The sequence below is a fragment of the Embiotoca jacksoni genome, unplaced genomic scaffold, assembly GCF_022577435.1.
Source record: "Embiotoca jacksoni isolate LCO1_2020_lvr unplaced genomic scaffold, fEmbJac1.0.p SCAF_93, whole genome shotgun sequence".
NCBI classification, from domain to species: domain Eukaryota; kingdom Metazoa; phylum Chordata; class Actinopteri; family Embiotocidae; genus Embiotoca; species Embiotoca jacksoni.
This window is the reverse complement of record NW_027185451.1, coordinates 457,825-473,613: the sequence shown is the minus strand read 5'-3', so window position 1 is coordinate 473,613 and position 15,789 is coordinate 457,825. Positions and strand designations below refer to the sequence as shown.

The window sequence follows — 15,789 nt, the reverse complement described above, 5'->3', positions numbered from 1 at the left end:
CACCTTTGACGTCAAAGACATCTGTGTATTGTGTTGCGGAGATGTCTACTAAGTTAGCCGTGGCCCACGTCCTGTCTCGTAATACCACGTCGCACCACCAGACGGTGCAGTGAGTCGGTGCGGCGTCCCGTCTGCCCTCAGTCCAAGCGGCAACCAGCGGTGACGTCACCCGTCGGTTTGTGAGCGGCCGTTATGAAGCCTCGAGTTCGGATTTTATCCGTCGCATGCCATCTTCGCTAGTTTGGAGCAGGACGTGACCATATTTGGACGAGCCGGGGGGAGGAGCTAGCGGTGGATCTGACTCAACCTGATTGGAAAGCGGACGACACAATGACCCGCCCGCCATTAGCGGAACCCTTACTGCACCACAGGCCTGTCAATCAAACAGACCCCCCCCCCCCCCCAGATATTTATTATAAAGCTGTACTCTGCATGTGTATTTTTTGCGGGACTGTAATGAAGAAATATAGTTTCCTATGCTGCAACATAAATATATTTCCTTTGGGACAACAGCAGGTGTTTTTTTTGGGGGGGGGGGGGTTTAAGAATCAAGCAGTTTTTCCACAAACTAACTGCCGACATGACAAAAATAGGTAAATCCTACCAAACTAACAAAAACTGGGGGAGTCGGTGTTACACTGAAATCTGTCCGCCATCTGGTTCTGTGACCCGCCCCGACATCGTCACTGTCGGTAACAGAATCTGATGGGGGGGTCACACATACTGATCCGAGGGCCTCGTCTCACTACCGCCCCCTAATGTGCAAAGAGGTACTAAAAGACGGGCTTTAATACCAACAAATTACACCGTTAATAGAAATGGGAAATGTTTGACACTTTGGGAAAGGCTTGTTCGCTTTTCCGCCAGCGGCTTAGCACAAACACAGAAACCAGCAAGCGACAACAGTGCTGACGCCCGCACACGTGCGCAACAGCACGCACATTTAAAACCACAACAGCTCGAGGGATTAATCCGCTCTGTTTACAGGTAATCACTCAAAAGCCACAATCGAACTCCTCCTTTCCCTCCGTTTAATAAAGTCGTGACTCCGCTGCACCTGAACAAACACGCCGCTGAGAGCTGAAGGTGAGTTGCTGCGAGAGCGCCGGCGGAGGAACACGTCCCGAGACAAGTTTCTAATCACCGAAACCGAGGCGGACTTCCTCGAGTGTTTTATTTTGGGCGGGGGGGCGGGGGAGACGACCCCCGAGTGAACAACTACCGCTCCACACCTTGCTTATTTAAACGGGCGGGTCATTGCCGGCAGGTGTGGGAGAATAAATGTCGCGGGGAATGTTTCTGAAAGTGTCACGCGGCGCGTTTAAACGGTGTATTTTGGAATCGAGTCCGAACGGAAGCGACCGAGTTGGATTTCAAACTTTAAATCGGCCTCTCGAACGCAGCAGACGGAAGACTTGCAGACGAGGAAGACCGTCTACAGCAGCCGGGGCACAAAAAAACCCCAAAAAAACGATGACGTTCCTTCCGCTCGGCGCCGTCGGGGATTCAAAGATGAACTGTCCCGCTAAGAGACACAGTCAGAGGATAATCCAGCCTTTGTTTAATTCCAGCAGCCTTGAGGCCTTCGGTGCTTTCTTTTTTGTTTTTCTCTCTCTCTCTCTCCTCGCTGGAGTCATGCTTGGCAGGGTCCAGGACTAAGGGGCGGCTAAGATTGATGTTTGTTGTCATTGATAGGAAGTTGGAACCGCTAGGCTTCACTGCAAGCCCATGTCCTCATCTCTGGACTCGGCGGGACGCTGCATAGTTTGGCAGCGCCTATTCAGGAGGGAAGCCCCGTTAATGGTGAGAACCGACGCCACAAAAGGCCGCTTTCCCAGCGAGGAGCGGGAGAAGTGCTGAGGACGGCACTTCCATCTCGAGGGGGGGGCTCTTCCCCCTCCTCCTCCCCCCCCCTCACCGGCGAGCGTTAACTTCGGGATTTTCTCGGGAATAACGAGGATGAGTGCGCGCTAATGATGCGACCGACATTTACGACGGCACTCGTAGGAAAAAATACTCGTCTGCGAATCGGCGTCCGGGTAACTCAGGATACCTCGAAAATGTCCCGAGTTGCGCTGCGCTGTTTACTCCCCGTTCTACGCGTAACTAATCCCACCTTCACGTCATGAAATCACGACATCACGCGGGACGGTCAAACACCGATCAGCCCGAACGTTAAAACCAGCGAACGGCCTGATTGACAGGTGTTCATTTATTTGAATGGTCGTTTTGGAGACTAATTTGCGGTGCTGTCGGACTGACAGGCGTTCCTAATATTTCGTCGACCCATTTAAATGGGAGGGATTGCGACGCATTATAAGGAAATATTTTTTGCCAGGGGAGGAGGAGGAGGAGGAGATGTGTTTTAGGTCGTTGCCTTAGTGATTATATAAGATGCACTAATTGGGTGGGACAGACTGAATTCCTGAACAATTGGTCAGGAAGAGTTCAACTGACAATCTGCCTGCCTGAACTCCTTGAAATATATTTCCCCAATATTGAATTAAAAAGAAAAGTAAATCCACCAAAAATTGTGAGCAAAAAGTTTCGAAAGACCGTCGGGACAGTGACGTAAGGAAGCATCGACCTTTGTAAAAAAAAAAAAAAAGTAATCAAAGTTACGTGGTTTGATCAACATACATTTTTGTCACCACTGGTACGTCCACATTTTCAAGAAAGCAGACATCAAATTTGTTTCAAACCGGAGATATCGTCAACAGAGACCCTTGAAATGTTCCTGAAAGTCGACGGCGATCAAGCAAAGAGCCGGTCGAGGTTGTTTGAGTGACATTTCCGGAGGGGGCGGAGCTTCACTGTCCAAGACCGAAGAAGGTGCGTCAGGTTCAGGAGACACCGGGCGGGTTTGTCTTTAACGTTGGCGGAGGATGTGTCATTTCATTGCACCTTGTATTTAAGAAAGAACACAGAAATGTTTGACATTGTTTAATTGTTCAAATATTTGCTGATAAACTTTCGGTTGATCAATTAATCCACAAAATTGTTGCCGAACCCGTTCTGATCTGGACTTTTTCATATATTTGCAAATATTGTAAACACACTTCTCTGTGAACAGAAAACAGAAGAGGAAAGTTCAGGCAGCACGGCGACACAATATTTGACTTTTTTGGTTGAATTGTTGAATTTTAACGTGACACACAATCAAGGCCTATAAGTCATAATCAGTCATGTAACGAGACCGAGTTAGACTTTGACTTAGTCTGTTTACATCCATGTGAACCCTGTCAGGAGCACTGCTTACATAACCAGAGTCATATAAACGCAGGAACCAAAGTCCTACTGAGAAATGCATTCCTCCAGGAGAGTTTCCACCGAGTGCCAACCTGCACCTTGAATAATGCCGCCATAAAAAGAAAGTATGACTGTACAAAAGAAAGAAAAAAAAAAAAAATTCAGCGAAGGAGGAGATCTGAACTGACACTCTTTAACCACTCAGCATGTAAAAAAAAAAAAAAAAAAAAAAAAGAAGCTTTTTACAGTTACAATCAATCAGCTGCCTAAATCATCACCCTCGGCGACAAACTCCTGGAAGTATAACAAGCAACATCCTTCACGCGCCGCCCTCTGAGTGGACGGCCGACCTGTCAATCACGGGACTAATGGGCTGTGAACGGCCCTCCAGTGTTTGGATTGGAGGGCTCTTGGTGCCGGTGCCAACCCAAACATTAAGAGCGCAGGACTCGACGGGACGGTCGGCCAACCCCCTCCCCCCCAACACCCGCCCCGTCGCTGCCATACTTCATGCTGTCCGCACAACTCAGTCACACACTCTAAACTAAACACACTAACCCCGGTCAGGCCCACTTACGGCTCTCACAAACAGGGTGTAAAAAAACACTATGTGCAGAAAGTGACAGGAGGAGGTTAAAAAAAAAACAAAAAAACATTAAAACAAAAATCTGCTTTTCTTGTTGCGTTTTATTGCATTAACATTCTGGTTTAATTGATCATATTTCCAGTTTCATTCCTTCTACGTACTAAAATCCAAAACGCTTGTTCTCTACTGTTTTACCGCTCTCAGTAGGGTCATTGTGTTGGATTTTAATGCCATAAAAACCACGGGAATTACGAAATACTTACAATGTCTCAAAGAAAAAAGGAAACGGTGAAATCCAAGACATATTTTAAATGTATTTCCTTTGTATGTACGCTTTCACTGTTTTAAAACAAACTGTTTTTTTCATTGTGACATTAATTTTTAATGCAGGAAAGTGGTCGTGCGGGTGGGCGGGGGTGGGGGGGTAAGTAAAGAGGAGTTTAAAATGGCCAATACTAAAAAAAATAATTTAGCTTTAACCCTTAGCTAGTCTTTTCTTTTCTGTAAAGGAGACACTCTGTCCATACTAAAATACTATTATAACACAGTAACTGCAGACATAAACCCCTATATTGTGATTTGATTAATTTCTTGACTGATTGGCTTTTCATTTGGGCATCTTAAATCTTCCATAACAAGACTGGAATAAACACCCGTTCAAAAAAATGTAAAATATATTTCTAAAAATGATGTTGCCGTCATGAAGTTATTTTTCCTCTCTACACATTAACAGCCAGTGAGTAAGAGAAGGTTCAGCTGAACAGACAAAACAAACAGCTGAAAACTACTGAAATATGTTCACAAAAATAAACATCTCAAGAGTTCACCGAAGGAAAATTGAGGAGGGAAAAAAGGTGGTGAAAGAAGTGCAGTTTCAAAAAAGGTGGACCCCAAATGACGAAAGAAAAGACCTCAAAATAATTTCACACCCGATACATCAGCGATAATCCTGCTCTGCATTATTACATGTTCTCACAGTCACACTAAGTATAGTAGCACAACACAGTCTGGACAAAAAAACCCAAAAATCTAACGCGCTGTTTGGAGTAGAAAAAAAAAAATCGTTAATTTCTCCCTTTTTTTTTTCTTCCTTCCTTTTGCACCAAACTCAGCCGCTAATAGAAAGAAATATCGCCGTTAATGGTGGAAACAGTCGAGTTGTGTGAAGACTTTTTCCTCCGAAATCTCTCCTCACTCGTATTCGTCCTTCGCGTTCACACTTCATCCCTTCCAGATCACCTCTTCTGTCAACGCCGCCGACGGAGGGGAAGTCTGGTCGCACACGAGGGCAGCACGCAGCCGGGACCCCCCCCTTCTCCCCCAACACCACCACCACCACCACCCTCCCCACCCACACCGATCACAACACACTCTTCTTTTCCTGCACTCGGTCTAAAAAGCAGCGCTGTGGATATTATCTCTTTGTGGTGTCTACGTTCAGCGTCGCTCTCTTTCAACACGCACACGGCAGACGGCGAGTTCGAGCACGGAGGCCTGTAGATCACTGTTGATGTTATCTTTGCCTCCCGTGAGGCCTTTCGCTCGCTCTCTTCTGCTGCCGTGAGCGAGACCGACCCCCACATCCTGGACCAAAAAAATAAAAAATAACCCCCCCCCCCCGTACCCACCGAACCGAGCAAGGGGGGCCCCGATTCTTTTGTCGGCCCCCGCAACCTGCACGGGGCCAGGAACTCGCCGTCAGGCCGAAGATTTATGGAGACGCGTCCCGGGGGGCATTTTACCCCCCCCCCCCCCTCCGCCCCCCACCACACCACCACCACCACCCTGCCCCACATCCAGGAGGAGCTCCTCTTTGAAACAATAACATCCACATCGGAGGACAGCGGAGGAGTGCCGAGCACATCTGTTTGTCTTAACAACATGCTGCTGTCTGCAGGGCTGGATGAGTAGGACACTTACAGAGGAGGTAGGAAGGTGCAAGCAAAGCAAAAATACTTTTAAAGGGGGGCTCATTTCGGGGGGGCAGAGGGCCCCTCAGCGTGTTGAACGCGTAAAGGTCAAGGCCCCAAATTTCTGTCGATATAACAGGCAAAATGTGCCGTAAAGTGCAGTACCGCCGATGGCCACTAGGGATCTGGCTCCAACAGACGCTTGTTCGAAAAGCATCAATTTCTCTCATGAAATACGAAAAAAAAAAAAAGTCATTGCGGTTTAATTTGGTTTATTCACTCTGATTCGTTTTCTGGTTGTCGTTCTGAAAATAAGTCTGACATTAAGCAGATTTTATTACTCCTCAAAGAAAAGTAACAGGAACACACAAAAAAAAAAACTTAGTGGGAAAGAAAACTCTCCTTTAACAGGAAGAAAAACGTCAGACAGAGGCACACTTAAAGTTTATGATTTAGCCCAATTTAAATTCAGTAAAACTCACTGTCTGTCATGGCTGCCCCCCCCTCCCCCCCAATGAGAAGATCATGTGACAACACCTCATTAATATATTATGCAGAGGTTCTGCTGGCATAGTTAATGGAGTGGATCAGGCAACAAGACATCTGTCAGAAAGGACGGAGAACCGGGTGAGATCCCAAATCCAGACTCTCGAGCAGGAGAAGTTAAAGACACTTTTATTTTTGTCAAAGTAGCTCTCAGAGGAAAAAAAAAAAAAAGTTTGGCACCAGTTGGAGTAAGAAATGATGGCATTAAACATTTTCTAAATATTTCAGCTGTTTGTCTTTTAAATCAGATCAAACGCTTCTTTCTCCGAAATAACCAAAACAAAACTGGTTTAAAGTCAAGATCAAAGCTCAACATGAACTCCATCAATTTGAGGAAGGTTAATGATACCGTTTCACGAAGACCTTTAAGCGACGCTCTGACGTCTCTTTTTTTTCTTTTTTCTGAGCTATAAGTGTATCGTAGAGCAAGCGGCAGTCGGTGCGGTGAGACGACTGCAGCGTAACTACCATGACCTCACGTATAATCACGGCACGGACAGCTGACTGGCTGATTAATGGCCTCATCCGAGCTGGCACGCCTGGATATAGAACGCTGCCCCGGGAGCAGAGCTGCTATTAGTGGCGCTCGCGATATGAGGTTAGAATAAACAGAATCAACGGGCCTGTCAACAACATGGCCGCATCTGAACCGAGCCGGGCCTCCAGCGCACCCAAAAAAAAAACAAAAAAACATCACGGTTCCAGACCGGTTCGGACCAGAAAAAAAAAACACAAGGGTTTGAACATATATAACCAGGAAGGAGGACGGTTGGGGGAGAGGGGCAGGAAAAAAAAAAAAAAAAAAAGTTGGGTATATTGGAATTTTGTTATATACGCTCATCAGTCATCGGGTTATTGAACCGATGTGTTTATAAAAGGCGGCTTCGCTGGCTGTTAATACATAAACCGGTGGTTAAAAGTTTAGCAGGGGTCGTATTATTATTTCAGCGGGTAGACGAGTTCGACTTTCTGGAAATTCTCTGTCAGACGTTGAAAAAGGTACATGTATGCAAAATAAAACCACAAAAAAAACCCCGACTTAATTGTGGAAGCGCTTCTGGCCCCCCGAAAGGGCGCAGCATTGACCCTGGGACGTGCAGCGCCGATAAAGGCCTCCAGCAAATACTGCTATCAGGAGTCAGACCGAAGAAGCACTTCATTCGGGGTCTGCGTGTGCGCACAAAGGTCGTCTAAATGTTTGAGATTCCATATTTGCCCCCAAAACTTTAACCGCGACCGCTGTTTGTCCAAGCGGATTCCAACCGAATGCCGAAAGCAGTAAATCCGGAGCGGTTTGCGGGGGCTTTTTCGTTAATACGTCCGCGTGAGTGGAGGATCCTGAATTTCATCCAGGGCCTAAAATGTTGAAAAAGGGGCAGATTTGGGGGGGGGGGGGGGGGGGGGGGGGGGGTTCGGGGGAAGGAGGAGGGGTGGGTTTCCTTTCAATCTGTTTTGCTATCTCCATGATCAACGGCGTCTGTCTGGCAGCAGCAGGAACACCCCCCCCCCCCAGTAAAGACGGCGTCGGTTCGAGATGACTGTACTTTCCACTTAATTGTCTCCGAGCTCTCCTTTTTATGTGGAAGTCACGAGAGGGGAAACTATGGAAGTGATCATGAAGCCGCTCAAACTAGGAACGATATTTTACGCCGAGGTCCAATAAGGGGCTCGTGTTTCCCAGCAGACGACGTCATTTCTGCTTCCTCTCGCATGTTTTTCTATCGTGATCTTTCCCTTTTGACGCGCTGCGAAGATTCACGGCTCGCATCGCTCGACCCAACAGGGTTACAAATGCTGCGTTTCTTGTTGTTCTGAGGCGAGATCGTATATTTCTGCCAAGATACGAGTGCAATAAAAAGAAGACGGCGGCTCCTGAAGCTCCGTTACATAACAGTTTTGACAGAAGTTAAACGGCATCCTTCATTATCCGCGCCGCGCGTAACCTCTCGCTGGAGTATTTCGGTCGAATCGTCCTCTGGAAGAAGCCGGAGGTCAGACTTCGGTTCACCGAAGATGACCTCGGCCGACCAGACTTGAGGACTGAGGACCGTTGCCGGCCTCGCTGCTCCCGCGGTCGGAGACGGCACTTCCCCCTTTAAAAAAACTCAGCACCAGCCGATCATCCGCGACCCCACAATGTTCCACAATAACAAACTCTCTGACGGGGCAGGAAGAAAAAAAAAAAGGGGAAGTGGAACGGGAAAGTTGTTTTTTATTTTGGAGACAAAAAAAAGAAAAAAAATGAGTCTGCAGTTCGGAAATGAAACGATTCCCAGCGAATACACCGCGCGGACGTCGAGAGACCGCGGGCGGCGTCGTCAAGACGACGGGAGAGGACGCGGCGGCGGGGAAACACACTTCGGTCCGTCTTCTGTCTTATTTAAGTTTTTTTTTTTTTTCCCTTCAATGCAAAACACACGGTTATCATAAAAAAAAACAAAAAACATAAAGTCCGTCCACCTTTAAAACATCGGCGCACGCTGCTCAACATCTCGTGTTCCTGGATTTATTTTTATTTGCTTTTGAAGTCCGGTATTTTTCCACAGAGCGATCCACAATGTCGGCTGCTTTCATCCAGCTGAAGTATCGGTTTGGTTTTCCAAAACAAACAAGCAAACAGACCCGAGGCTTGACCTCAAATACGCCATGTTTGTTTACAAGTCTGCCAAATTTAAACAGCATATATCGCAATCCAATCACCGGCGGGATTGATTGAAAAATATTAAGCGGCAGAAGATTAAAAAGTTCAACCATTTGAAATCATTTCGTCTCCCGCAGAACTTGCGCAGATCTTTACGTCGACTGTCTCGTCTTTGCAGGTTTGCATCAGACGTGTTAAGTTGTATGAAAAAAAAAAAAAAAAAGCAATCGTAACCGTTTCAAGAACTGCGGCGCATCCTCGCCGACGATAAACAATGCAAGAAAGTTCTCCGATATCTAATCAGATCGCCTTTTTTTTTTTTTCTGCAGGGTGAACTTGTGGTTTTACGGATGACGCGTCGACTAAAAACGCAACCGAGTTCATATTGAAAGCAAAACAAAAGTACGACTTGACCGCCGGCATCCCCGGGGCGACGGTCTGCAAACAACGCGCACGGATCCCAAAGTCAACAACGGCAGCGGACTTTCATCCACAGCTATCCGGACTGGACGGCGAGCAGCTTCGATGCGCCAGCGACGCGAATAAACATCAGCGCAAGGCCGCGAATAAATCCCTCTCTTCCGGTGTGCTGAGCGGCAGCCGAGCATCTGGCACGCCCATCAGCGGGCCGACACACGGAAAAGAGACGTCTAGAAAAAAAAGAAAAAGAAAAGAGATGTTCGAGCCGCTGCTGCAGAGACACTGCATCCGGGGGTAACTTTTATTCTTTTTTTTTTTTTCCCCAATCGGTGTATTTTTAAAGTGATGCTGCAGGACGTCGCTGCTGCAGAGAAAGGTCCGTTGCCGTGACAGCTCCCGGTGGGTCTGAGGCCGCCGAGCCCTCCGGGGACCCCGAGGCCTCTCGCATCTGCACGGCTCCGACAGCAGCTGGATGTAACTCAAAAGTAATTGCTTCCTCTTAACAGCGTCCGGGAAAGCACGATGTGTGTCGTATCTTCCGCGACTCCTCCCGGCGGGGGAGGGGGAGTGGTGGGTGTGTGTGTGGGGGGGCACGGGGGACGGGGGACGGATGTCAACTACATCAATATTTTTGCAGCCATTTATCGTCGGCTGGCTTCGCCGGTCTTTGTTAGTCCGACTCCGAGGGGCGGCGTGACGGACGAGGGTTGTCGGGCGGGTTATTTTTTTTGGTTTTGTTTTGGACGAAGCGATCTGCCGTTCCAATACCTCCGAGAACGCGAACGACGCAGGAGGCTCAAGCGTCGTATTTGACGCGCGAGGCGGGAAGCGACTCATTTAGGCATATTTTGATGTAAATGTGCATCGAAGCGGGAGGAAGCGATGACTTTGAATAGAAAGTACACCGAGCGACGCGTGACCACTGGTCCGCGCACAACCGGGACCCTTGAAATGCTTCAGAAAGTCTGCGGCGATGAAGCGACGAGCCGGTCGAGGTGTTCGGAGTGATTTTCGCTTTTCGAGAGGGGGCGGAGCTTCAGCGTCCAAGACCGAAGGTCAGGAGACACCAGGTGTTTTTTTTCTTTGACGTAGGTGGAGGTCGTGTCACCGTGAACTCGTTCCCCCCCCCCAAAGGGTCAGACTGTCAACACCGAGTTCTACCGGGACCTTCTGAGGCGTCTGAGGGGGAAAAACATTCGCTGGCGCGGTGGAACTTTTGATTGTCCATCACGACAACGTACCAGCTTTAAAAAACAAAACAAAAAAAACACACACAACACAACACAACAGCTCCCCCGCCTCCCTCCTTACCCGCTGGATTCGGCTCCCTGCAACTTCCTTCTGTTCCACCCAAATCAAGTTCAAGCTGAAAGGTCGTCGTTTTTGACAAGTTGGAGGAGATCCAGCGCCGAGAATCGCAGATGGCGCTTTAAGCATTTACAGATCAGGACTTCCGTGTTGGGAAGCGGCGTGTCGCTGCACGACGGGGGGGAAGGCAGCCAGATTTAAATCAGGTACAGTTTTTGGGTTGTTAAAAACGCAGTCTGAACATTTTGACTGCACTTCGTATGGTCAGAGGAGAATAGGATTATGCTTAGAGGCATGCTTTTTTTTTTTTTTTTTTTTTACTACTTTTTTCCACTTGGAAAAGAGGTCACTGTTCGAATCCATTGCAACCACCATGAATCCAGGCTGACCACAGCCACCACGCTCTGCGGAGGAGCAAGCTTCAAAGCTGATGCATCCGCCTTCTTCGGAAGCCTAAATGTGGAGGTTTCTTTCTCAAATGAGAGATTTATAGGCATTTCACATGATTTAACGAAAAAAAACAAAAACAATAAGTTGAATTAACAGCTTTGAATTAGCGGAGGTCAGTGTGAGCGTCGAACGGTGGTTACCGTGACCGAAGCGGTGGACCCAGTAGTAGCAGAAGTCCACTCCCAGGAAGGTGAGCCACCAGGTCCAGGCCGAGTCCCAGGGCAGCTCCACCAGGCGGCAGTGGTCCCACAGATACATGTAAGCGCTCAGCTCGCAGCCTCTCATCAGCAGCCTGAAGGAGACGGACGGTCAGAGCTCCGCGTCGGGTCACAGCGGGACAACAACGATACTCGAAACGCAGCACCGAATGTTTTTTTTTTTTTTCTTAACTAGCTTTTAGGACCTTTGACATTTTGAACTTTTTGCTCGTCTATAATAAAAGTTAAAGTTTTAGAGGCGTTGAAATTTCTGGATTCTAAAGCCGGAGATAAACTTGCTCGTTTTGGGTCGACGAGCAGTTTTGCGCCGTGAACGATCTCGACATTATAAACGCGTCGCTTCACTCTTTTCGTACCAAATTCGCGGCCACGTATCTGCATCAGTAACTCAACTGAGCTTTGTTTCTACAGCTCCTTTTTCCAGACAAGCCTGAAGCCCCGAAGTGCTTCAGAACAGAGCGACATATATATATATATATAAAATATATATATAAAAAAAAAAAAAAAACAGAAGAAGAACAGAAGAAGAAGAAGAGTCATGTGACTTCTTCCTGCTCCTGCTGAGCTCCACTCACATGGGGAGTCTGGAGATCATCCCAGAAGAGATGGAGGTTATTCCATCACTGATGGTGACGGGCGGAGCTCCGGTCTTCAACACGCCGACCAGCAGCTCCAGAACCATCAGACCCACAAAGAAAGGAGTCGCCTGCGCACACAAGCACACGCACACACACACACACACACACACACACAAGAAATAAATAAATCATGATTTAACTGTGACAGCGACGGTTCGGAGTCCGACGCTTCTTCCACCGTTTGTTTTCGGTTCGTCTTGGCCGACGAGTCAGAAAGCTTCACGCAGGACTTTGAAGTCTCGTGATCCGAGAAGTTTGTTTCTCCGTATGAGACCGGAGCAAACGGGTTTAAAACCACAACGAGCTGGCGGGTCGGACAAGACAAACATTTGTCTGAGGTAGAAACTATGTCAGCGGACGAATCAAACGCCAGCGCGAACAAACGTCACCGTTTCTTTTCGTGTTTGTGATGTTTGGCTGTGGGCCAAGAAAAAAAGAGAAAAAAAAAAGCAAGGAGGGAGAGATTTTGTTGTTATTGTTTATGTTAGGAAACTTCTTGTTTTTTTTTTCTTGTCGCTCACTGATAAAAAATATTTAAAAAAATCCAGACGTTCTAAAATCAATTCGGATCAAATTTGAACGCGACAAAACAGGATTCAAAGGAAATCAAGTTGTTTCAAAGTCTGAAAAATGACTTGCAAATTTCATATTTTTGGTAATATTACCAGTCAGGGACTTAATAGCAGAATAGCAAAAAAAATAAATAAACAGATGGAAAGAGTTGCAAAGAAAAGACGACGTGCCGTAACTACTTCTGACAAAACAAACGGCGCCGCTGACCAAACCGGTCGCTGACGGGCTTTTTTTTTTTTTTTTTTCTGATGGAGCTGGAAACATGTAATAACCTCTTAATGGGTTTTGTCAAACATGGAACAAATTAGTAGAGGGACGGGGTGAGCAAACAGGTCACGACTGCGACTTCGGCAGCGCGTCGGCCGTAACCGAGGGGGGTCAGGGGAGGGGAGTTGGGGGGAGTGGGAGGGGGGCGCATGGCCCCGGTAACGGCTAGGAACGAATGGGTGTGACGGGACCACAGAGGAGCACATCTGTAGGAGGGGGAGGAGGAAGTGTGTGTGTGTGCATATATCCCCACGTGAATGACTCCACTTTTAACATGCAGGTGTGTGTGTGTGTGTGTGTGTGTGTGTGTGTGTGTGTGTGTGTGTGTGTGAGCGCCACCAGGGAACCGCGATCACACGCAAATCTCCCAACATCTGGTGAGCCGACGGCTGCGGGGCGGCTAACGAATGGGCTCGCAGCGCCGGCAGACCTCCTCCTCCTCCTCCTCCTCCTCCAAAAAAAAAAAACCCAGCGAGAGAGAGAGAGAATATCATGCTGGACGTCGGCCTGAAAAACCTTCACTCCTTTTTTTTTTTTCTTTCTTTCTTCTGTCTTAGCAGATAGCTTTACCTCCTTTTTGACAGCTCGGGACAAAATTATTCAGCGGGGTCGGCTCATTTTAAAGCAGAAAAAAAAAAAGACGACGAGAGAAGAAGTCTTTGTTATTTTCCCACCTCCGAGTTTCACTGCCTTTTACTTCGTATAAAAATCGTACTTTAAAAGTCGCTTCTTTGTGATCCTTCGTGCACTTTAAACATCTGTATTAGCGTGTTGACTTTTTCTTTGTTGTGGCGTCTAATGATTGCGTTTTACTTTCCTCTGAATTCAGCCTTACATGGAACACGACATTTGTGGACCAGATGTCTGCATTTTCTTTTTCTTTTTTTTTTTTTTTTCAAACAGACCCCATTTTTTTTTTATTTTATTTTTATTTTACAAGGTCACGGATGACTGGATGTTGGCTGCAAACACGCAGACGGGCTGACGGTACGCTTTATATCTGAGGAATATCAAATGAGGACCTGGCAACGTCCCCGCCAAAAAAAAAAAAAAAAAAAAAAAAAAAATGAGAAAAAAATAATTCCAAGCGACGTCCTATTAGACGACGGCGTTTTGTTTTGGTTCTGATTAATTCGGCCTGCTGGGATCACAGAACAACAGCGGCGACGAGTAATTGATGACACGTCTCACGCTGTAAACGGCGCCGAGTCAGTAAATTGCTCCGGCACGCCTCGTTTTTCTTAATTTTGTAAAAAAAAATTTTTTACAATCGAGCTCCGCAGCAGCAACAACAACACAAATCTGCGTAATCACGCCTGCTGCTGGATTATGGGGACTCCCTGCTGGGGGGGTAATTGCTCTCCTCCCCCTGATGTGCCCAGTAAAAAAAAAAAAATAAAAGCTCATAATAAACATGTGCTTGTAAAACGTGCACCAGACGTTCACCACGATAAAAGTTAAGTGAGACACCGTAAAGTGACAGTAAAAAAAAAAAAAAAATCTTTTTTTGTTTGTTTATATGTCGTAAATTAAGAAGATCGGCTCTTCTGCAGGTGCACTTTGCGAAGTTAGCGACACGTATTCCTGGTGGAGTTTTTCTGTTTTTGTTTGTTTGTCTGCAGGATTACTGTGAAAAAAAACAACAAAAAAACTACCAGCAGAAATTATCGTGACATTTGGGTGAAAAGGTGCAGAACAGCCGAAACCTCCACCGCCGACGGCGAGTTACGAACGGCCGACTGGATATTTGAAGCGCGTTAACACTGTCGAGCGCGATAAAAATAAAAAGTGCGTTAAACTACGAAGTACCGGGATGATGCACTCAAAACGGTCCAAAAAATAAAATAAAAAAAAGAAGTGTTGAAACGCTGGAGCACTTTCCAACCCTCGACGGCTACGTGGAGGAAAAGGAAAAGGGGGCGGGGCCGCTGACTTTAAAGGATTTTCAAATTAAGGCGTCTGAAAGGAGACTTGCAGCTGTTCCTGAACAACCAAATAAAAGTTTTTTTTTTTTTTTTTTTTTTTTTTACTAATTGCTGCCGGACAGAAGAATCGGTGTGTTTATTGAGTGTGTTAAACACAGGGCACAAAAAACAGGTTGATTTCTGGGTGAAATAAATACAGCTGCAGATATTTTGGCGTATATTTTGCCAGAGGTCGAGTGCAATTTACTGTAATTTTGTTTTATAGCTTGCTTACTGTTTTAACGACTGTTTTTAATGTTTTAATCACTTGTCCTTTTCTTTTTCCTGATGTTTTGATGCTTTTAATGGTTTTCTGTGAAGCACTTTCGAATTGCCTTGTTGTTCAAATAAACCCGTAAAACACATGTTCTGACGGCACTTAGAGGTCTGAGTCACAGTCCAAAAAAAAAAAAAAGTTTCTAAGCTTCTCATATAACCTTCTTAAATTTGATGTTTTTGTTGATTTGAATTCATCTTACAGGTTAAATCTTCCTTCATCTGAGAGTTAAACAGTTTAACTCAAAGCTCAACTGTGGTTACGATCTCATCTCTGTCAGCTTTGTGTTATTGCTGCGATCGTTTGTTTTTATTTGTTCAGCCTCAAATGATTTCTTCTGGAGTCCACGAGTACTTTTAGCTCACCATCAGGGTCGGATGTTAATCGCAGGTGTTGGCTTTGAGGTTTCTGGGAACATTTTTCCTTCCAAACTCGTTGGTTTCGGTTCGGTTGTGCTTTAAAAAAAATAAAAAAAATACAGTGTTCCAGTTTAAATTCAAGTTACGTTGAATTACTTTTAGTAAAAGTTTGAAAGAAATCACTTTTTCAGCTTTTGATGCCTATTTTAAAACATTTGTGAGAAACAAAATGAATCAAACTTTTTATGAAGTAAACAAAAAACAGTTAAATATTTAAAACTGCAGCAGTGATGTACGGGCCCTCGCACTCCGGCGCGCCTCCTCCCTGAAGGCGTCTCCCCGACGCACAGCGCGCAAGGGACCAGGTATATCCGCTTAAAGTT

The 15,789-nt window shown here is 46.3% G+C and overlaps 1 protein-coding gene across 1 annotated transcript in view; it reads right to left on the bottom strand.

Annotated features, from left to right (window-relative positions):
• agmo (alkylglycerol monooxygenase) overlaps positions 1 to 15,789 on the bottom strand; it is a 46,073-nt gene that overhangs the window by 27,415 nt on the left and 2,869 nt on the right. The window contains exons 2-3 of the mRNA XM_069141931.1: positions 11,904 to 12,034; positions 11,251 to 11,402 (exon numbers count right to left, since the gene is read on the bottom strand). Of these exons, the coding sequence (XP_068998032.1) occupies positions 11,251 to 11,402; positions 11,904 to 12,034 (283 nt within the window). The remainder of the gene's footprint in view (positions 1 to 11,250; positions 11,403 to 11,903; positions 12,035 to 15,789) is intronic.